The sequence below is a fragment of the Polyodon spathula genome, chromosome 19, assembly GCF_017654505.1.
Source record: "Polyodon spathula isolate WHYD16114869_AA chromosome 19, ASM1765450v1, whole genome shotgun sequence".
In the NCBI taxonomy this organism is placed as follows: domain Eukaryota; kingdom Metazoa; phylum Chordata; class Actinopteri; order Acipenseriformes; family Polyodontidae; genus Polyodon; species Polyodon spathula.
Window position 1 is genome coordinate 31,206,200 of NC_054552.1, and position 23,862 is coordinate 31,230,061.

Sequence of the window (23,862 nt, forward strand, 5' to 3'; positions counted from 1 at the left end):
ACTGATACAAATGCCTCACAGCTCCATGAACTATATAGAGATACACATTTCACAGCATTTGTGCTAAAACAGATCCAGTGTTTTGGTAGCTCATCTGTTAACTAAATAATTAATTAGCCAACAATTCAATGGAGTTTAATGACAATAATTAAAATCTATTATGTATGACTAATTAAAAACACACACATTCAAAATGAACTAGACGCACCTGATAATTAATATTCTTGGAATTCAGTGAAATAAAAAAAACAACAACTGTGTTTATTTGACATAGAAACAAAGCGGGAACACTGGCTGTGAAATGGCTATGCTCAGAGGAACAGAAGCAAGTTTTTACTAAACGCAGAACACTAGGATATTAAAATCGTTGTTTAATATAAAGCTTGAGACCGCTTCTCAGATCTCTAAAGTACAACATACTGCCATTTTACAATCCCACTATAACCCCGTTCTTGAGAAACGTTGTACTTTCAATTTCCTTCTATACCTGGTTATAAATTGAGCCCCCAACTCTCTCTACCTCACTGTAACAAAAACCCCAACTCTCTACCAATGTATACCTCACTAACAGAGCCCCAACTTTCTCTACCTATCTATTCTGTACCTCACTGTAACAGAGCCCAACTCTCTACTGTACCTCACTGTAACAGAAACCCCAACTATCTATACTGTAACACAGCCCCCAACTCTCTCTACCTATCTATACCTCACTAAGAGCCCCAACTCTCTCTCTCTCTACTGTACCTAACACTATTTGTATGCCTCTACAGTATAATTCAGCAATTATCTGGTTATAATTCAGCAAGAGACTCCCAGGTCCTTCCCCAATCTGTACCCCCCTGTTTCTCATTAAAAGAGTCTGCCATCCTTCCTAAAGCACACTTCTACACCTCCATGTACCATGCTCCCTCGCACATTTCTGCGGATTTAGAAACCTGTTGATTTCATTGATTTACTCGTTCTAAAATAGACACAGCACAGCGGCAGAGATCATCTGAGGAGTTCAGATTGAGGATTTTTAATTCTTTAATTCACATCAATTCAATTGTTCAACATAAAACTGCAACCTCTCTATACCCGAGGGTGGAGGGACAGCTACACCACCCCACCGAGTGGTCTCTTCGGTATGCTGGCTCTCTCAGGATTTAGGGAGGAGTTTCTCTCCTGTTCTGAACGAGTGGAGAGGGGGCTTTGCGTCTCATGTTGATTCTGGAGTTGGGGTGGGACCGAGTGAGGCACAAGTGACTGCGGGCAGAGGGAGGCGGGTCAGCTATTATTTCTAATGAACCCAGTAAATGTTAAAATTAAATTAGACCAGAATTACTAACACACGTCGTCAGCATCTCTACATGACTGACCTCCATTCAGACACTAAAATACACGATGCAGCTTCACAAGAACAAAACTTCATTGTCAAATCAACAACCAATCCCAGGGGAATTGTTTTTTTTCCTTGTGTGTAAAATATATATATTTTAAAAAATTAATAAATCACAGAATCACTACAGTACCATTCTCTGTCATCAATTTTAGTATTTGCAAAAGCACATAAAATCTATATATATATCCTTTTTTTATATAAAATATAGGTACGCAGGTAATCTGCAGGTTTCTCTCAATTTGGCCCTCACCTTCTCCCGCTATCAGAGAATTACTAACCAAGATATTACAATAAAATTCAAAGTTTTGCTTGCTTTTCTCCTGGGATTGGAAAAGCTTTGTTGTTGATTTCAGTCAGGGCTCTCCCTGCATAGATTCTGTTTGCAGTGAAGCACCGCTGGGTTTTTTTCGTCTTTTTCTTTAATATATAAACACGTCAGTGCATTTTAACCCTTTATCCCTTATCCCCCTCTGATCCTGCTGAGTAGCGCTCATGCACAACACAATGCAAACAAATCTGGCTCCAATATGAACAGTTGCCTTTTGGAATCTCACCCTTCACAATAGAGATCCAATCTGTTTTTACAAACACAACCGGACACGAGTTGCATTGGTTTACAGCATCTCTCTGGGGTGGAACCCTTTTTGCTACAGCAGTTTCTACAGAGGATACGGGTTAAAAGGTCATGCATTTAGGTTTTCAGACCCAACCTAACATGGTGGGTACTAAGCGAGGGAAAGGTTAGGTAGGTTGTGGGTGGAATTAGAGTCTAGCAGGCAGGTCTGGCAGGGCGGAGCTTTGCGCTGGGCGGGGCAGGAGAACGGGCTCTACTCGTCACAGCCCAGGAGCTCCATCCGCAGGGTGATACGCTCATGCCAGGTCCAGGGGATGATCCGTACAAAGCGGGCAAAGAAGGGCGGCTCGAAGATGTTCTTCTTGTGGGAGTTGTTGTCGACGTTGCCTTGGAACACCTGGGATCAAAAAGGGAAACAGAGGTCAGGAGATAAAAGCCAACCAGAGGAGCCATGGATCCTGAGCAGGTTTTCAACATCAGCAAAAAGGAACACGTTTTACTATTTATACGTGTATCTTACCATTTACTAGTTACGGAAGAAACTGAAGGTACAAAAGACCATTAGAAAAAGTAAGCGTATCCCACAAGCCCTTTTGGGTTTACTCACCTTGTCAGATTTGCTCTTGTCCTTGAGCACCGTCCAGGACTTCCCGTCATCACTGTAGGCCACTTTGAATTCCGACACGTACTGGACATTCCCAAAGTCCTTCGCTCCCTGAGTGAGGACACCCGTCACTTGTGTAGGGGTCTCAAGGTCAACCTGAGAGGGAGAGAAAGAAATACAGCACTCAGAGACTTGGCTGTCCCATTACCCTAATAGAACAATAATAACATAGAACATAATAATAGAACTCTGGCAGCCAGCAAGCTGTTGTAATAACTGTTAACTTCTACCACTGGTCAGGGCAGTTACATCTGCGCTCCAGCTGTGGATTGGTATCCTCTGCAGCGACAGCCCAGGGTTTCTGCAACGTCATAAATAACGAGACCCGAAGGTCGAGTAATTTATAAACTGTCATAGAAACCCGAGATGGACGCGTTTTCCTGTAACTCACCGAAGAGTCCCATCTGTATGAATATCAAGTCTGTATGAATATTCAATAAGTAGCGTTGCCCCCCCTGGTGGTGGGAAGCCTATACTGTGCTACCTGCAGCCACTGGGAGCGGTCGCTGTGCAGCGCGGTCCAGGCGTTGGTCTTGCCCTGCTTGTCGAGCCGAGCGAAGTGCGGGTGCCAGGTGAAGGCGTCCATGTTCCAGGTGCGGAAGACGCTGGAAGCGGAAACCTGGCTGTCGGCGATCATGCGGGATTTCATTCCCAAGGGCTCAGAGCAACCTGCCGTGTTGAAATACACTGTGAACAAGACAGGAAGACAGAGTGACAGACACACATGGGCACCGGAAGCAGATAAGCAAAAAACAACTAGCCAAGCACTGTGCACATGCAGTTTGGTGACCGAAGCAGCGAGTGGAGCAACGTGCAACAAGGCAGCGTGTACAGGGAAGCATGCTGCAGTGCTCTGTGGAGAAATCAAGAAGGACTAACTATATAAACTAGTATGGACCTGACAATAAATATTATTACATATACTGTAGACTGGCTAACTCATGTACTCCAATACATAATACAATATGGGCAAGCCCACATATATGGACTGGCACATTGGTATGGTTAAACACAGGCTGGTCCTATATTTTAGTCTTGTAAATTAGACTGCTAATTATGAAATACTGTATATGCTAATATGGGCTTGCCCATTAATACAGACTAATTAAATTTAGACCAATATGGTCCTGACCATTATCAAATGTGGGCCAGCCCTCCAAATGAAGCACATTACTGTGGTTAAATATATACTGCTTTTTCATTATGGAATTGTCTGGACCTGTCCATTGTAATATTTGTGGACTGGGCACATATGGACCTGCCCATTACTAAACATAACCCCCCATCATTTTGATTTGTTGTGCGATTAGTCAACAGTGAACGAGTGGATTATACAGAGCAAAGAGTTAGACACATGGATATTGGATCATTGGTTAGTGATGAATTAGGGGCAAGATACAGTTTCTGGGGTTTCCATCTGCAGTCAAACTGTAGCGCGCTAGAACATTATTACAGTTCTCTCAAACTGAAGTTATAATGTAACTAACCCAAACTCTAAATCCAGGCTTACAGAAACCCACCGTTCCCTTTCTGAACACTAACAACTCTGTTCAGAATTTAAACCCAGGTTCTCCAAGAGGTGACAAGACTGAATTCACTAGGACCTGAACTCTGGTTGTTTTGCATCAGGCTCCCTGCAGCCGCCCTGCGCTGTCCTTTGAGCTTGTATTTTTACCGTTGACCTCGCAGCCCACGAGCTCGAAACGGAGGGTGCAGGCCTGGCGGCACACCACTGGGATGACGCGGATGTACTGAGCCACGATGGGGGGCTCAAACAGGTTGGTCTTCGTGCCGTCATTATCCACGTTCCCCATGAACACCTGGGAAAGGGAAAAGATCCGGGGTTAGTCTCCAGGGACCGCCTCACTGCACGAAAAGAACATTTCCACTGTCACTAACCAAGCCATGCTACTCTCGTCTGGGGCAAACATCACATTCCCCAGACGCGAGTGCATGGAAAGCAGACGACCTCACCATGTCTCTCCGCTGGCCCGCGGCCCGGTAGATGGTGAAAGTCTTCCCGTCGAAGCTCGATGCCACCTTGAAGGACTTGACGAACTCGGCAGTGCCCATGCGGCTGGCGCCCTGCGTGATGATCCCAGAGACACGCATCTTCTCCTTCAAGTTCACCTGGGACAAGAGATTACAGGAGAACAGGACACAGGGGCGAGCCATCAGTGTGTGTGTGTGTCTTGAACAAGTCTTTCTCAAGACATCCCTTTTTTACAACAATATTTTTGCAGTTTTAATAAAGCTCCCCCCCCCAATGTCTATACTGTGCATGTACCATTGTTTACCCTGGTTTGACATGTTTAATATGCTTTACCATACCTCTCTGTCCTTTACAGTGCTTTCACAGAGTGGCACAGCTTGGTATAAATGTTCCAGCTGGGGAAGCTGGTTAAGATTGGCTATCTGCAGCCCTCACCTCTATCCAGGGGCTCTTGTCGTGGCTGGCGGAGGTCCAGGCGTTGACGATGCCTTTGTTGTTGAGCCGGGCCAGCTCGGGACCCCAGCGCTGTAACCCCAGGAAGCCATAGTGCACAGAGGAGGCCTTGATCTGGGACTCTGCTATCCCGCCACCCTCCATGCCCAGCATGGAAATACAGCCTGCAGAGGCGAGAGTGCATGAGCAAAACCAACACAGAGAATCCAGACCAGGGCTCACAAGTAAATTATCCAGCTAAAAATACTGTGCTGAAATTTGACTGGGGCAATGGAGATCTGTGCCACTGATTCTTTAACCCATATTCCCAATTCACATATCCACTGTTTATCTGATGTGGCTATAGACAGTGGAATTAGTATTTCAAATAAACTGCCATTGCCATTTGAGACCCCGTTCAGATTCAGTTAGTTTGCTTTGCTTACGGTTACCATTGCCGGATCGCGCCGAGCCAGATGTTAGACTAGCATGTTTTAAACGGAGCACTGTGAACACTCACGCATTTGGCAGTGCACCCCCAAGAAGGGGGAGGGGCACTTGTAAGTATAGTCCCCGTCCATGTCCTGGCATGTGCCCCCATTCTTACAGGGCTGTGTGGCACACTCATTCACATCTGGGAAAGAACAATAACACAAACATTAGGTTTCTAATGCATAAGGTATGGTGTTTAGCAGACGTATTGAGTTTAGCAGCTGTACATTCCCATAGACTGTAGGTTATTTTCCCGGACAATGATACCTACATTTGGCTTGCTTGTAAAGCTAATCAAATTAGCTGGTACCAGGCTCTCACCTTTAAATACTAAACACCGACAGTGCCAATGAAAAAGCGAAGGGGTTTTGCTGTAGAAAGCTGCACAGAATGCTAACGTTTCTTAGAATGGTTGATTTATCTCACAACGATACTGGATTCCAAGGTCACAAAAATGTCTTTAGACAGTCTGGAGATTTCTGAAAGCTGAGGGACCCAATTAAAACAGAGCGACTGGGTATTTTACTAAATTGCTGTCTCTCCAGCTCCTCTGACAGAAACAAACCCAATACAGCACCAATATTGTGGATCACTATAGTTTAATTACTGCAGCAACTAATCTGATTACTGCAGACACCACAGACACGCTGTGGCTGCATCGACAGTGATGTGCGACTAGCAGAACACGCAATGGCAAATGTTATCTTGCTCTCTTGTGGTGCACAATCTGGTCTGTCGTTTATGCACGATTTATAAGCCAGTAAAGAATATAGCTGTGGTAATCCGTGCTGTTGGGTGGTCTAGGGTCAGCAATGTAACTAGTGGAAAAAGAGCAGTATGGCACCAAGCTGCAATAACTGTCCTGAGTTTCTACAGGGCTGATGCACACACTGTTCAGGGAGAGCATTTACCTCTCCATTATGAGAGCAAGCGGTGCTCGTACTAACCCTGCTCTACAACCCATTAAGTGCCATTGCCCTTTATGGAGCATTTTGAACTGGCATCTACCTGTTATTTGAATTCTCTTTAACTATATTGCTAGGATAACTCACTCTCATGTTGTTAATCCACGAAACCTGTGTCTAAATGAACAGTTAAAAGCACCGTAAAGGCTATATCTGCAGCATTAGGATGCCTCAAAAGAAAATAAGAAACTGAAGACTAAAAATGATCTATTTCTTGGTGTTTTCCTCCCCACAGTGATGATAAAGCTCCATTTTCTATGTGTTGAGCTTCACGGCTGGTGTGAAATTTCACTGCTCCGATTATGGGCACGTCTAACTTGACCGTCCTCAAAATAGGATGCAGCAGTGTGTAACCAAAACCAAGGATTTACATTTTTTTGTTTTCTGTGAAGAAATTGATTTAGAAAGTATCAAACGACATAAATACAGCTTGGGGTTGTTCATGTGCCAGAGCAGTATGTCTTCAATGCACTTTCTTTAACGGGTGAAACCAAAACCTTCTTACTTATTTCTTATTCGCTTACGGGCAAAACCAAATTGGGCAAATCACTATTGCCAATTAGTCTAAGGATTGAAGTCTAGCAATTCACAATAGCTGAACTGTACTGGCTCTCCCTGCACCCTCCCCCAGCTCCGGCAGGTGCACTCCAGAGTGTCACAGGTGCTGACAGGGGCCTGCTGAGAAAACACAGAGGCACAGAGGGGAGCCTGTGTCTCGGGAGGGGGTGGGCATGTGGCTCTGAGTAAGAGAGGTTTATTGGCAAAGCTTGCGATTCCAGCCCAGCTACAGGGCAACTAGTGAAAAGAGTTACAGTGGCGAGTCTGGGCACATTCCCTAACACCACTGCTTAATCTCACATAACTGAGTTGCTTCAATTAGGTTTTGCTTTTAATACCAAGTTTGGAATCTTATCTGAAGTGATACAGCACTGGTATATAATAAACAGGGAGCCCTGTCTCAGCAACATAGAGTTCCAAATTCACACACATTCATTGAGAATGGTCATTGAGAGCTGTTTTTCAGACTGTTGCATTTGGAATTGCACATGATCTTGGTCTTCTTCAGTGAAGTTATTGAAGCACTAACGTAAGCTTCAGGTGCTCACTGTACCTGTACAGCTGCAGCAGGTTTGACAGGGATAGTGATAACTGTGACAAGGCTCCTCAGCCACACGTTGCCAGACTCCCCACCGACATCTGACTCTCTGACGAGGTCCCTTGTTAAGATGCTAATCTTGCGAGAGCAGGATGCTGTCCAGGTGGCAAGCGCAACCCTCATTTCAAAGCTCAGATAAAACTGGAAGGCGGGAAGTAATCCTCTTAAGAGGATGAGCAAGATTGGGAAAACAAGAGGCAACGTCCTTCCCTTAGAATCCGAGCCTGGGTGCGCGTGGTGTTTGTTTACGTGCGTGTGTGTGTGAGAGGGGGTAGTGTTGTGTTAGGTCATTTTTCCCAGACCACCATACGGAACTGCTGTGTTGAAAGAGCTAAAAACAACAGCATAATTGCCATTTTTGGCCACCAGGTGGCTCCTAACAAAGTAAATATCCCAGCAAAGTTAAAAAAAAAAAAAAAAAAGAATGCTTGCACATTCCATGGCGTTTAATATGTGTCAACATAGGGTATCAAAGGTACCTAAAACTAGAATTTCTTGAAAAAGCGCCCCCCCTGTATCTGACTTTTAAAATGTTTTCGATCATCGTTCCTCATATATTTGCCCTTTTTCATTGTATAAAAGGTTTCTTCTCCTTGTCTTTTGTACTTCTGTCACTTCCTCACAACATTCCAGTGTCTCGGATCTCCCCCCAGTCTGTTTATCTTTCATTATAAAGTCTGAAGTTTGTATCTGAGCGACTCTCGCACTAGCTGGCGGTGGACAGGCTGGCCAGCACGTACAGACAGGACGCCCCGAGGGGAGACAGTGGGTGCAATCAGGAGTCAGGCTGAGATGGGTGAGGTGTCTGTGAATGCTCAGTCAGGGACATCAGAGAGAAGCAGATAACATTCAAGATGCACTGCTCAGTAAAACACACGAGGGACGCTGGCTGCCACTGCAGGGGCTACTTTCCAAGGATGGACCTCTTGATCTTAAACTGATCCCATCCCTGGACAAGCAGTAAATGTGAATCATGTGGCTGCTACACTTATTTAAATAGGGATTATTAGTTGAAAGGATTCGTTAAGATTGTACATTTCAACTTTATTATGATCGTCATTTAACCCTTGAGAATTGGAGTTTTATTGATCGATTTCTGCTGCATGCTTAGGTAAACGCAATTTCACGGTTTTGAATATTTTTTTACTTCAAAAACCTATATAAAAGGTTTGTATTTAGATACTCATTTTTGCCCAAACTTGGGCCTCACTGAATGCAGGACTGCAGCGCTGAGAGACTGGCTGTTCCTCTGGCTCACCAAGAACAGGAAATAAAGCAGTACTGTGCTGCCTCTTCTTGGCACAAGCCTGTCAGTGCACCTAGTTCAAACAAGCCCTTAAAGGAGACTTATTATCCATCAAACACTCCCTGTGCTACATACACCCACACAATACAGAAACTCATGCACAAGACAGTGTGTGCAATAGCCTACCCTGCCTTTACTAGTCATGTGCATGTCAATTACATTATACAAGGGTCACAGGCTCTATTTTGAAGATTAATCTAGATGATTATCACTGTTGGACTGTGCCAGTTTAACTGTATTTCAATGTAAAGCACACAGGACAGTAATACAATATAAACCATTGCTATACCCTTATGCAGTGCAAACTAGCGAGTGACATGACCACACTTGGTGCTGCTGCTGTTTTTTTACTAACCTGCGACACGATTCAGAGGATCGGACAATAAACTCCTACCAAACAACGCCCCCCAGGTAATGAGGTTGGGCTCAAAGCTGCAGAGATGTAACATAGTGCTCAGATACTGAAGAGTCTTGAAAACAAGAAGACACTGACATTCGGGTTTTCCTATTTAAAATGAATGCTGTACACAATAGTGTATTAGAATCACAACCAGTGGTGGCTGGGGACTGGGAGGCAGCGTTACCTAGTGGTTAGAGCTGAGGGACTGGGAGGCAGTGTGCTTAGTGGTTAGAGCTGAGGGACTGGGAGGCAGCGTGACCTAGTGGTTAGAGCTGAGGAACTGGGAGGTAGGGTAACAGCAGCATTTAAACATAAGTGGGTCATTACTGATTGAGCTGGGCAAATCAATAAAAACATGCATGAAGTTAATTAAAAATTGCAAAATGATTTTCTGTTGTCCAGGAAGAGGCAGAAGCCCAGAAGCAATACTGGGGCACAGTCAGGGCCAGGGTAGCAGCACAGAGCCTAATCAGCTTTAAAAGGCTTAGGAATAAAACAAGGACAGCGGAATTGTTTCAGGGCCTCTCCACAGGTACAGTCTGAGGGAAGTCTACCAGGCACACTGCCAGCTTCCTTTATTAGTTTGCGGTTTCAACATCTGAAGAAAGTGCACAATCGATGCTAATTTTATTACTACATAAAACCTTTTCTAGAGAACATATTTCCTAGTGAAATCCACTGTGATACGCATGGGCTAACAATCATGGGGTACATGGAAACCTCTAAAAAGCGGGTGCCCCTTTATCTACTATATAGGAGAAGCATCCCAGTACAGTATTGGGGGGAGGTGCTCTTTTGAAATGCTCTTGTGAATCTTCCTAATTAATCAAAGCTTTTCCACCTAGCCATGCGAGTGGTTTGTCTGTGCTATAAACATCATTCTTTAGACAAATGGTGCCCGTGACAAGCAGTGGCAGGCCCCTCCATCACAGAATTGTGTTGCCCACCATTGTCTCTTGACTGCTCTGTGTGAAGTTTTGCCTTCACAATAGCAGCAGCAGTCATCTGCCAATAAAATGTAATGTCACCTTGTAAAATACCTCAGTGGGGTACTAATAAAGGGAACCCTATGACATATCTACAGTAATCGCAGGGGTGGGGGGGGGGGGGTGGGGGAGCTACAGCATATATACAGCCTTGTTGACCCAGTTCAGTTGCTCCTGACTGCTGAGACAAGCCTGGCCTGGGGGTTCAAAAAAGAAACCACTTTCTGCAAGGAGCTCTTTCACCCCACCAGACAAACAAGAGCCTTTGTGGTGGTGGAGAAGAGAGACGATTCGACAGACACATGCTTTCTATTCTGCATTGTTCCTGCTCGATGACGTTCATCTCTTCTAGCTATATTCTTACTATAATCTTGGCTAAAGAACAGCTTTCCGATCGGTAACCCGAGTCCTGTTGGAAACGCCAACCGTTAAGTAAAAGCACATAGACAGGAACTCCAAAAGGAGGTAGAGACATGAAATGAATAGATCTCCAACCTGCATGAACACTCCAGGTCTATACATGGTCTTTGAATGGACAGCATTGTCTTGAAATAGATCCATTTTTTTTTGCTTTTGTTTAAAATGACACGCTGCATATGGTAATCTCAGTGGTGAGTCAGCCGTGCTCCACAGGGAGGAGTCAGCCGGAGGGAGAATCAGAACAAGGCTGTCCTGGTCCTCATTAGAGAGAGAGGGGGCGTCAGGAGTACTGCACCCCTGAAGGGGCCTCCTGCACCGCACTCCCTGGGATGTGTGCGTGACATTCTGTTATTACTGCACAGCCCACACTCTAAACCTCCAGTTCCAAAACAGAGTTTAACTTGGCGTCCTAATCTTTTCCAAAGAGGTTTCATGACCTAAACTCTACTAAACCCCAACTCCAATTCATAAAAATAATTATGAAAAAAAAGAATATACTACTACCACAACAAAAACAGAAAATCTGATCAAATTCAGAATACTTTCCATATGAAATACCTGCTGCGGTTTGAACATTTAGGCTCATCTGTGCATGCTCGGCTCGCTCGCCCTCTCACAGCGTGCTCGGCTCGCTCGCCCTCTCACAGCGTGCTCGGCTCGCTCGCCCTCCAACAGCGTGCTCGGCTCGCTCGCCCTCCAACAGCGTGCTCGGCTCGCTCGCCCTCTCACAGCGTGCTCGGCTCGCTCGCCCTCTCACAGCGTGCTCGGCTCGCTCGCCCTCTCACGGTCATGTTGTATTTTTTTCTTCAATGCTTTCGTCTAGTACACTGGATAAATGCAAGGGTTCAGTTGTCTAATTTAGTTCGGACTATAAAGCCTGTTTGCCAGCTCAAGTGAACCAAGCGAGTAGCTCAACTTGATTCAATAGCTCAATCAGTTTTCTTGAAAATTACGCTGTCTGGTCGAGTTTTACCGATCTTCGCGCGTCACCTACCCCAGAACCTCTCTCTCCACTCTGAGTCATCAACCGCAGAAATGGTGAAAACCTCCTCCCCAAAATTTGGCCCCTCTTGAGCCAGAATGATCTGTATTCAAGGATTGCCCTGCACTACAGGATAATCCACCAGGAGGCAACATCTCAAATATGCAACATGAAAAAAACCAAATCTTCTGTCTATTATTCTGATAAAGAAGTTGCTACACTTGCCCACTGTTTCGTGGGATGTGTTAAATTAAGCTACTGGAGTGAAGGCACTACAGCTCGGACTGGAACATTTCTGGTTTTATTTCAGGACCATTTGGAATGGGATAGTTCCCTGGCATTATTCAAGCCAGGTCAGTCCACTGCAGAGGCCAGTGCTCTCGGACAGGAGGTTTGTGGTTTCAACACATCGTATCAAAATCTGATGAAACAGCACACATGGCTGTCAATTGTATTGTGTTCTATATAACACTTTGTAGAGGACAATAGAGTATCAATAGGAAGAAAAAGATATTTATGGGGGAAATCCACTATAATTTGCTTCAGCGTTCTTTCTAGTTAGAATGCCAGCGAGGCTGTCCTTGTGGAATCTCTTCAGCACACAGAGATAGTGAAGGGAGTGACGGGCACTTACTGTTCTGGCAGTGCACCCCGTTGTATCCCTCGGGACACTTGCAGATGTACTCGCCGAAGACATCCCCACGCCGCGTCTTGCTGGTCACCTCGCAGGCCGCATTGTTGTGGCATGGGTTCGGTTGGCACGGACCTGCAGAGAACCCAGAGAGGCTGGCGTCAGTGCCAGGGTCCTAGACTGACACAGTATTTTTCAAACAAACAGACGCATTTACACAGGGTGTTACAGCACAACTACACACTGTATTGATAATGCATTAAAACAGAAACTACAGGTGCTTAAAAGGATTTAAGGACGTTCAAAATAGTATAGTAGCTGTGGAGCACTCGTCTCATGATGTGTGTGCAAGTTTCACTTCACAGTTACCCAATGCTGAGCTTTCTAATGCATGATCTGAGCCTCACATCCTGTACTATTTTACACCATTACATTCTATAAACCCGCAGGGTTACAGTAATCTTACAAAGAAAACTGAAGGGAACAAGTATTTCCATCCTCTCACACGGACCAAAACTTGTTCCTATTCTCATAGAAACGATCATGAAAAGGTCACACTGGCTACACTGGTTAAGTCTTCATTATCATTCTAGTATGGGAAAGTCCACGACTGTTTTATGATTCTGCACCCTACATTAATCGCCACAAAGCTGGATGTTCGTCACTCTCTCTGTTTGTCAGTCTGTGCGCCTGCCTGCCTGCCTGCCTGCCTGCCCCCGTACCCCCAAGTCTCAGCATGCTGCGGTTGTTACCAGTCTCAGTGGCATTGCATTGGTCTCCAGTGAAGCCCTCGGCGCAGATACAGATGAAGGGGGCATCGCCCACCTCAGTCACGCACGTCCCTCCATTCATACAATAATTCACCTCGCAGAATCCTCCTGAAAAACAAGCAGAGAGGTGAGACTGGGAAACCTGAGGAACTACAGCCTGATGGGTCTGTATGTCTGTAACCATCTATTCACAGCGGAGATCAAATACAGGCTGCTTCTGCCAATGGCTGTGGAGGGGCCTGACAAAACCAGGGATGGAAACAAGATTCCCATTGCATAGTGGTTTGATCCATTCTTGGTTTTACTAGGCGTTTAATAAGACATACCTGAGTCAGTTACCTATACTAATAAAGCTTGTTGTAAAACCTGGAATGGGTAAAACTAATATGCAATGGGAGTCTTATTTCCATCCTTGTAAAGCTATTATCATAGCGCTACGAAAGGTGAGGGACTGATGCCCTCCGACAGTCTCAGGTAACACTGACATACACGCAGCGTGAAGTGACAGAAAGCTGCTGATGGGCTGTGTAAACGCAGGGACCCCAGTAGCCGTCTCTGTGAGCTGCTGTATGGTGGCCCCCATATTAAAGTCCTGCTGTTGGCCTACAGGTCATCCAAAGCTGTTCCAGCCTGCAGCCTGCTGACTCAGCAAACAGCGGACCTGGGGAAAGAGCTGAGCGGATACCAGAGGCTTTGATCAGGAGCAGGGATTGTTAGCAGGAAAACAAAACAACTGGTGCACTCAAAGTGATGCATTTCCATGTGCATTCTGTAACAAATGTGAAAGAGAGACCGCCTCTATGGTTATTTGCACGACTAACAAAACAAAACCAGACCCCTGTTTAGTATAAGAATTTAAATAATTAGCATTTTGCTGTATTCCAAACGAGAGCCTCATTTTCAAATCCTGTATCAGGAAAAACCACAAGACATTTTCGACAGAAATTGGTTACAAAATCAGCATCAAAAAACTTGACAATATTTACACCGTCTAGAAGGTAGAGTGGAGAGTTCGCTTTCTGTTTTTCATGAAAGCAAAACTACTTAGAATAAATAACACCAATCTCTACCGTCCCGTCCTCAGCACTGTCTCTCCTGTTTGTTTGTTTAACTTTCTAGCTGCTCAATTCAATCTCCAAACTGGCCTTGGACTGACGCAGCCCATCTCCTTATCTGCCAGCTGGGTTTACTTATCTTAGTTCGGGAACTTTTCCTCCTTGTTATTATCAAAACAGACAGGCGCCCGGATCCCAGGAAAAGCACTGCTGTTCTTCTATTTAAACAAAACAATTAGTACAAGCGCTGAACTTTTAATGTTGTACTGGTGAAAGGGATGCAAGGTGCTCCTGTATCCTGTCACTAGCACCCTTAATTGGAAGGTCAGCTTTGAATTGAAACTGGGATAAGGCCATCAATGCAGAAGACTCTTGGCGTGATTACGAGAAGGCGAGGTGTGTAAATATGTAAAGCAGTGGAGGTATTTGTTTCCTTGCTAATGCACAGGGAGTCTACAATGTAAGGGCACATGGCTGTTGAAGTCAGTTGAACAGCACTGGTTCCACTGGAATGACAAGGTGGGGTCACTTTATTTGCACATTGCAGGTCACTTGCACAGGGCAATTTCAGCATGACTTGGTAAGAAAAGCAAAGTGGAAAATCCAAGCCACTATTACTGTACCATATGAACACAACATCGATAAAGGGTTTAGAGGAAACTGTAATTTGCAGCTTTCCCTAAACAGGCCTGTCTCCAGATTACACCCAGTCTGCTTCATCCCACCCTATCAGCTTTCACTCAATTACTCCCCCCACCAAGGATTTTTTTTTTTTATATTCTCATTTCTCTTCCTTGAACTAAAACCTCAGCAAAACAATAATAAAAATGTATGCTACTTGATACCATCCAGCTGAATGATTTTTACTGACTCGATCCACTGAACCCCCACCTCCACACCAAGGACACAACTTAACAAATATAGAGACTGTTCTTCCAGGAGAAGCAGCTTATCTTTAAAGCTGCCTGCAGCAAGGAGCCATACACTTCAAGCCTGTATCCGAGGCATCTGAAAGTAAGAAGAAGAAACTGAAAAGGTTTCTCTTTAGAACAGATTTATTTTGGGGGGGGGGGCATATTCAATGAACCGCATTTATTTATTTTTTAATTAAAACTTCAGAGAAACCCCACAAGGGGGGTGGCATGACCCACCTTGGTGCCAGAAGCTAACTGGTTAAAATCATGTATCCTTTCAACAGAGAGAGACACACACACAGAGTCAGGTGATCACGTGATGAGGAGATCAGGGAGCTTTGCACTGGACCACACTGACCCTCTGATCTGATTATGTCTGACTGAAGAAAATAAAAGTGTTTCTGGCAGCCAGGTGAAACATGGCAGTGGAATTCCACCACCCCCTCCCTTCCACCCGATTCCCATTACAGCAACAAGCAAGCAGGCTTGTATAGGAGAGTTTCCATGCACAGCATTTCTGATTGGACACCAGGCTGATCGGAAGCATTTTCCACTCTAAAAATTGTCTCAAAGATCAAGTTCATCCGAAATTTGCTGTCTGAAGTAATATAACCTCCCCTTGCGCAGCGCCATAGAAAGACAAAATACTGTCTTTAATTTTGGAGATAAATATCTCCCTGTATAGTGATCAGCTGACTATGTAGACCATTGCAAGCAATACCTTTACCAGTATACAATTCCACTGTACAATGCAGCAGCAGGTACAGACTGCTGATCTTAAATGGCAATGCAGCCGATAACGCTTCTATACACTGGTGTTATCTGCAGTTCTATAGAAGTTCTAGCCACAGCCTGACTGTACACTGAAGTGGATCGCTGACCCACACATAATATTGCACGCTCTTAAATAACACTGAAAACAAAAAAATGCTTTTCAAAAATCAGTGCAATGCATCTATATGTGCAACAGGAACCCACCAGAGGCTCACTTCTTTTCACTGGGAGGGCTTCTTCATTTTTAAGGGAACGGGACATACCCTAACTGATCTCCACACCACCCCAGGGCAGCTGCTACTATTTAAATAGATCCAAGTTACATTATTTGTTAACAATGACCGAGGCATTAGATTCACACCTCTTATACATTCACTTGAGGGTGGGAGCAGATAGCAGCCCTATCAAATACATGTTGATGCCGAGCACTGGAGGGGAAGTGGAGGAGTGAATGGATACGCTGCCTTTTTGCAGAGGCATATAAAAAAAATATTTCAGAAACAAAACAGCCTCCCACCGCAGCTTCAAAAATAAAATCTGAACGATCATGAAAAAGTAGATCTACATCAACCACATGGACAAATGAATGCAGGACATACCCGCGCCCCAAATTCAATAAAAGTGCTAAAGAATATCCTTCGCCACTTTCACTGCTACAGTCGAATGCCTTGTTCCAGTCCAGTTCTAAATGAGTTAATAAACTGACCCTTACCCATTTCAATTGACTGAATACAATGTGTGTTATGGAGGGCCAGATTTGGGAGCCAATGATGAAGTGGAGAATTAGGCTCTACTCTGAGACCTGTAATTAACATCACATGTAAATGACATGATTGTCCTTCGTCACGCCACGGCACATGTAACACGCCTGGAACTAAGACAGTCAGCTCTGGAGATTGGGTACAAGAGACTCTGCCGGCTAGATTTCAATAATCTTCAAGCAGAGCCCAAAGAATGCTGCTAAATTACTTGCCTCTAAAAATAATCTTGGGAAACTGCCTTAAACATTACTCAGAGCTGCATTTTACAGTACTAAAGAATTATACTGAAATTAGTCAGTTCCTAAAAATATTTGAGCTTTTGGATCAAATGGGCCACATACCGCCAAGATCATCCTAAGCTTACAGTGCCAGGAGCCAAGACAGAGAGGTTTCTTTTTCCTTCTTTAAAAAAAAAAGCCTTTCAAACAATGACCTCATCCCAGACTGTTTCTGTTAAACAAACAATAGCACTAAATCACTGCTCATTCACAACTAATTCAAGCAGTAGATGTTCTTGTTTTGCTACCAAAGCGATACTGTCACAATCGTTTCAGATCATGTCAATTTTTTCCATACACAAACAACCTTATGCAAGAGTCAGTTGGAAAGTAGGATTCCATTGTTTGAGCTTGCAAGGCTTGGCAGCCTTCAGTATCATGAAGAAAGCATTTGAATACAGAGGCATGGAATAAGGGAAGAGTAGGTAGCAGGAGCAGCAGATCAGAGACAGAGTGTGTTGAATATAAAATATATTACAGACTTCCACATTTATACTGCAAGATAATCATTTTGCACTGCATTGGCCCTATACGGTGGTCAGGCTTTGGCAAAGCCATATAAGAGGCAGAGGGGCCGTGGTAGAGCAGGGGGCTGTTGAGAGGGGTAGAGTCTTGTATTACATAAGCCCAATGCCCAGAAGTACTACATCACTGGAAAATAACATTAGTAATGAAGATGTTCCAATGACTATTACCAATTAACTGAGTGACCCTGACCCATGTGTTTATTGTGATGCATGGAAACCCTCACCCCAGACCCAAAAGACACACAGTAACCCAATCACTGCAGCTTGGCTCCCAAAAAAAACAACTTCCAGGAAATCTGGGCCAGGCTGGCACCGTTAACCACCGGTCACTAGCATTACTGGACCAGAAAGAGCAGTACATGTTTCAGATTTAATGCTGGGGGAAGGTTTTTGAAAGCACTGTGCACTTCTAAATCCACAAAGCACTGATGATGCACGCTCTCCACACTGTCTACCCAATGTGCTATGACCTCATCCTTGGAAGGAGCCTCCAAGAGAGTGGTTTAGTCTGCATGTCCACCCTTTGGCCTCTCTGGGTGAGAGTCGGACTGCAGATATGAAACCAGGTGGCCATCTCACTGATCAGCATTTTCTTTGTTCAGCTGTGGAAGCCTGTCTCCTCTCACTCCAACAGGAGCATTAAGGAAGCATGTAGCCAGCCTCAGTCCCTAAACAACTAACCCACCCCTCCCAAAACAAACCTTGCAGGCTGATCTGACCCCGTCTAAGGATTGCAGTCATGATCCAGAGAAGGCTGTGGTCATCCCAAGCCTGCAAGCTCCCCTGATCTGAGGTTTTCACATTGAGAACTGAAAAGGGCAAAATGCTGCCAAATGCAGATTTCAATTCCTGTGGCTGATCAGACAAACACCTCACAAAAAAGACCACTTCCCTCTCCGAGCTCTAAAACCTGCTCAAAACACGTCAGACTCAGATGCAGATGCACCTGCTGTTATAGACAGGCGATTAGATGCGGGCGGTTCCTGCTGTCCAGCGTTAACTGGTTTTGTGGGTCTCCAAGTCACTTAAATTTAGTTGCGATTTGTTGTCCAGCAAGACAATTCCAGAGCATTCTGGATAACTATTAATAATGCATGAGTAATGTCTGTTTTTTTTGCACTTCATGCTATTTTTTTTAATGATATTTCCCCCCACGGAAAATCTTCTGTGGGCAGGGATGGATTACAAGATTGAAAATTCAGGATGCCAGCGATGGCACGTGCCCAAGACTGAGCTTCCTGCTCTGGCTGGTACTGCAATGCAGCCCATGTCCGATGTGTATACTTCTTGCCACCCACCAAAGGGATCCAGACCCTTCCGAACACAGGATACTGTCCCATTTATTCTCATGCCTTGGGGGCCACTCAGAGAAGTCAACAAAGAGATGAAATGAAATTACATGTTACTGCACACACACAAAAGACCACTCATTCTAAAACATGCACTTTAATGTACATTTACATTATAAGTGCAGTACTTGATACAACTCATATTTGACTCAAATATACACATTTATATAAAGTTATAATTTTATGTGGTGCGTTATTAACTTGATTTAAATCTGTCACAGCAGACCCAAATGACACAGGTAGTTTATTGATAGCAGATAAGTATGTAATTCAGGCCTAAGCTTTTAATGTCAGCTTCACTGTAACCAACTCAACGGTCACAGTGATGTCAGTAGGTTAAGTACACGGCCATAAATGCAAATACAACTTTTAGTATTTATAGTCCACTAAAAACAGCCAGACGTCATTGTATGAAGTTGTTCAGAAAACAGCTACATTCGCAGTTACTACCAATTATAATAACAATTATTAAAATAAATAATACGGTATGTTACAGGGAGTCGAGCGTGCACTGTTAAACCATGACTAGAAAAGATTTCACAACAGACATGGAATGTCAGAGTCTAAAAAAGCTTTCCGGATTCCTTAGCCTTTGAGTCATCACAGTGCACAGCTACAAACACACAAACAAACCAACCAACAGAAAACGCAGACTTACCGCTTACAGCAGAAACAGCCCAGAAAGCGATACAGGCGGCTTGGAGTAGCAGAGGGTAAGAGAGGACACTGTGGGCTTTCATATTTTGGTCTTGTAGATTCTCTCTCTTTTTTTTGTTGTTGTTGTTGTCTGTCTCGATACACGCTGTATGTGCACGCCTGACTGTGTTTACTTGATGGAAACTGATTTGTGTTTGGTCTCCGGTTTAGATTTGAAGAGAGGGAGGGAGGGACGGATAGAGGGAGGGAGGAGAGTGTCGCATTAGCTGTGCATGCGGATTACCAGCAACACGTGTGTCTGAGCCTCAATCCAATTAGAGACCCAGAGGATCATAAAAGCCGGCCTTTTTAGAAATGTAGGGTGCGTTCACATGGATCATTCTGCGCAGATTCTGTGCAGAATCTGAACACATTAGCCAATGATATTTTAAGAATGATCTCCGTGAACGCATCCATTGGCTAAATTGGTCATATTCTGCCCAGAATCTGCGCAGAATGATCTCCGTGAACGCACGGGTTATGTTTCAGTTGTCAGCAACAGCACCAGAGAGAGGCGGGTGGGCAGCTAGCTGCGCTTGTCAAGGCATGGAAACTGTTGCTATCGCAGAGAAGTTCAACTTGCAACGTTAACGTGCTTACGATTTAGCCCTTTAAAGTTTGAGGAGTGAGAAAGACCAGCGCTGCCTGCTTGTTATTGCATAGCAATTGAAGCCATTCCAGGATTTACAAACTGTGGGATCACTGGTTTCTGATGTTTGATTAGGGTTATAGTAAAATGGGAGTAGTTTAAAATCCTTTCAGTGGGAATTATTGTATTTTATTTATGTATTTATTTGACAGGGACAGCGTACCATTTTGATCATGTATGACATGTCATAAAATGTATTGCACCCAGATTTAGCTATGAGCCCATTTTCATTGGCAGTCCCTGGGCAGGTGTAAAAATAGCATATTTACAATTAGTGATCACAGATTTGTTTTTGTTTTAACCATACCTTCAGTTTATCACTAAAATCTTTGTAGCCATGAGTATCTTTAATGCAGTCTGGTAAAGAACTCCAGAAAGCTACACGTTTAAGTGAAAATGCAGTTTGTATGCATAAGGATAATATATAGATTATCAAAACTTTTTTAAAAAAAAAAAAAAAAAATGTAAGCTTTGTTTATACACAGAGTAAATTGGCTGAATTGATTCCCAGCTTGTGACCAAGTGGTTGTACAGTATGAGAAGTGGGATAAAATCATAGAATGCAAATAGAATTTAGCAGCATTAGTGGATAGATTATTTCTAATATATCTGCGATTTGACAGATTAAATCTCACAGTTTTGATCGCCTTTTTAATGTGTTTTTGGAATGTTAATTGGGAATCCATTATTATTCCTAACTATTTTAAAATCTGAAACTATATGAATATTATCCCCTTTAATTAAATATCTTTTTTTTATTTATTTTGTTTGATAGAAAAACACATTCCCATAGTTTCCTTTAAATTCAATGTTAGGCAGGAGTAATTCAGCCAGCTGTCATGATATGTGTTAGCTTACAAGCAGCCTCTTGACAAGTTTTGGCAAAGACATACACAACTGTCTCATCAGCGTACATCTGGAGGTCAACTCCTGGACAAGTGACCGGTAGATCATTGATATACAGACTGAATAATAATGATCCTAATACAGGACCCTGGGGGACCCCTGCTGTGCAATTCCTAAAGGGAAATTGAACTCCCGAACGCAATGCTTTCTATCGAACAAGACTCGGCCCATTTCAATGCCTTATTAGAAAAAAACAGTTTTGATACTTAAGATAGAACGTCATGATTAACTGTGTAGTATAACTCTGTTTAAGTGTGGTTTGGTTCTTGAGCTTGTTTTTCGTTTATTAAAGCCGTTTCAATAAACTGTACATTTAAGAACGACACCCCTGGCCTGTTCTCCAGTTATTGTCGCTGTCAACACTGTCACCTCCGCTAGAACCCACAGCACATTCGACGTTACACTGGTAGCCTGAGTATCACTCTTGCTTTGTTATCTTCACATATGGTACACACAGCTTTGAACTGGGTCGGTAATGGCAAACAGTTACTGCGCCGTGGCTCATGAATAAACACTTGCTAATATACTATACATAGATACATTTTTTCTCTATGTCATAACAGTTGTGTACAAGAAATGCTGCCTGATCCAGTGTGGCTGGCTGTGACACACGCTGGGCTTGGCGGAAGACTGTCAACCAATTTATTCCGGTTACTCAAGCTGGCAGTTTGGGGAAATCCACAACTCCCTTTGTCCCTTGCCAAAACTGGGCGTTGTGCTTAAATCTGGGCGTGTGAAATAAAAGCCAGTAAGTTTAAAAGCTTCTGAACCCAGACTAGTGGACTGAGTCAGAGGGCAGTCAGCAAGAGAAGGGCATGGGTCTGTGCCTGTGCAGAGAGAGAGAAGATGGGTTATACAGAGTGAAGGGAGAAGAGGGGGTTCAGAGAGGGAGAGACCCATACACACGTGTACCGTGGTGTATCATGATAAAAGCAGTTTGCAAAGGGTTGTTATAGTACACATCTCCCCTCCCCTCCCTGTTTCAATCAGCTGTATTCCAGGTGCTGCCCAGTCAAACAGCACTGTTTCAGTAACAGCCTGGTCTCTGGCCTGCCTCTCAAACTGCTGATCTGCAGCTGGTGTTAAACAGGCAGAGCTTGCAAACAGCAGCAGCTTTCATTATTTCAGATATCTGGGCCACAGCTCTGCACCGAGGGGGGGGGGGGGGGGGGGGGCTGAGCTATAGCTGCCAGAGGTTCCTGCAGATTGCAAATAGAGCTACTGGCGAGAGGGACAGACTCACATGCCTCCTCTTTTGGAGAAGTTAATGAAAAGCAGGAACGCACCAGCGAGGTCGAGAGCGATGGGCACGGATTGGTAAACTCACTGTCCTCAATTAACCACTGTGCAAAAAGGCCAGTTACTCGTTTTACTTCATCTGTCCAGCAGGGGTCAGTAGAATCTGTTACATCAGTGCCATCACAAACGTGTTAATCTGACCCTCCTCAGAGGTAAAAGTACCATCTCCCCACAAACCGTGTGAAGTATGAGCTCATCTACATAAGAATAAACTTCGAAATAGACTCTTGTCAAAAGGGGCTTAACCACTAACTCATTTATAGCCACCCTCTCATTGCATGCATTGTTTAGTATAACAATACAGTCAAAGCCAGCTGTTAATAGCGAGTTATAAACATTGTGGTTTGAGCAGCAATGGTATTACTTTTAAAAAGTGTTGCTCTCAGGCTACGTTTACAGGGATTGGGTTTCAAACTTTAATGTTAAGGTTGAAGAAAAACGATACAATGTAGGCTATGTCTTTCTTGAATGCACAAAAGGGGTGGTTTGAGTTCGGCTTATTTAGCTTTTCTGAAACTTACTTTACTAGTATCTTATACAAAACTTGTATATTTAAGGTTTTTAAAGAGAAAATATCAAGTTAAATGAGTATGGCATAATGTTAATAAAAATATATTATTTGATGTGTCATGCATTGGGTTGCTTCATTGTGTCTGGTCCTTTAGCCCCGCGTGTTATTACTGCGTGCAACGAAATATTCAAATATTCAACAACGAATGCTGCCACCTTGTGGCCATTCTCATCACAGATAAACCATCTGTATCTGTTCTTCCTGTTTAAACGGCATTTGGAGCTCAGATTTATTAAAACAGTCATTTATATTCAACACGTCCTATTCCAAGATTTTTATGGGACGGTGGGGTCATTTCAATTAAATTATTAGCACCCAACAATGATGTTTAATCCCTGTTTTAAACAATTCCCATGCTTTATCATTTTCTAAACGGTAGTTTAAAAGACCAGTCAACCGTTGGTCATGGGAAATAATTTATTTTAAAAGCGAATCGGATTTGTGCAGATTGCCTTTTGCTGTTTGCTTGTGTAACTCCACAACAGGAAAGACAATTAGCAGTGCATGCAGAAGGGTCGTGTTGGTAACTCGCCAGTGTCCTTTCCACCCGGAGAACGCAATGAATCAGATAGTTTCTCACTCTGGCGTGTACTGTGGAACAGCTTGCTTTCTGTCTGACACGCAAACACGTTTTACCTGGAAGAGCCCACTGACCCGAGAACACACTTTTCACTTAAAAATCAAACCCGTTAGCTTCACGGTATCTGACAATGATGCATAGACCAATCAGCGATCTGACAGATCTCATTGTCCCGCCTCTCCCCAATATTCTAGACCTTCTCTTGGGGGGCAGGCTTATCAGTCCTCCTAACCAATCCACAAAGAGAGGCTGAGCCTAAGCCAAAGATCGACAGAGTTTCAAACCACTTATGACCGCAGCTGAAAAAACGGGAATTCCCGCAAGCCAATGGAAGCTTGGTTTTGGTAATGA

The 23,862-nt window shown here is 43.9% G+C and overlaps 1 protein-coding gene across 3 annotated transcripts; it reads right to left on the reverse strand.

The window, feature by feature from the left end:
- Positions 1–240: 240 nt before the first annotated feature.
- LOC121294589 (lactadherin-like) lies at positions 241–19,816 on the reverse strand. Of its 3 annotated transcripts, none has more exons than XM_041218434.1 (10): positions 19,469–19,816; positions 13,135–13,260; positions 12,386–12,517; positions 5,565–5,678; positions 5,048–5,229; positions 4,594–4,749; positions 4,295–4,439; positions 3,104–3,306; positions 2,563–2,715; positions 241–2,352 (listed from the first exon to the last, which is right to left on the reverse strand). In XM_041218434.1, the coding sequence occupies exons 1-10, from the start codon at positions 19,548–19,550 to the stop codon at positions 2,209–2,211; spliced, it is 1,437 nt and encodes a 478-aa protein (XP_041074368.1). In that variant the 5' UTR covers positions 19,551–19,816; the 3' UTR covers positions 241–2,208. The 3 variants fall into 3 exon arrangements, with proteins under 3 accessions (XP_041074368.1, XP_041074369.1, XP_041074370.1); XM_041218435.1 differs by having other exon boundaries at positions 3,104–3,288; positions 19,469–19,812; XM_041218436.1 differs by lacking the exons at positions 12,386–12,517; positions 13,135–13,260; positions 19,469–19,816 and adding an exon at positions 11,328–11,416.
- Between the last annotated feature and the right edge of the window lie 4,046 nt (positions 19,817–23,862).

Excerpts from the sequence above, each read along its gene's own strand:
- LOC121294589 (XM_041218434.1), bottom strand. The coding sequence starts at position 19,550 with ATGAAAGCCCACAGTGTCCTCTCTTACCCTCTGCTACTCCAAGCCGCC. Across the intron at positions 4,750-5,047 it reads ACAAGAGCCCCTGGATAGAG|GTGAACTTGAAGGAGAAGAT; the intron begins GTGAGGGCTGCA and ends CTCTTGTCCCAG. Across the intron at positions 4,440-4,593 it reads CGGGCCAGCGGAGAGACATG|GTGTTCATGGGGAACGTGGA; the intron begins GTGAGGTCGTCT and ends TCCCTTTCCCAG.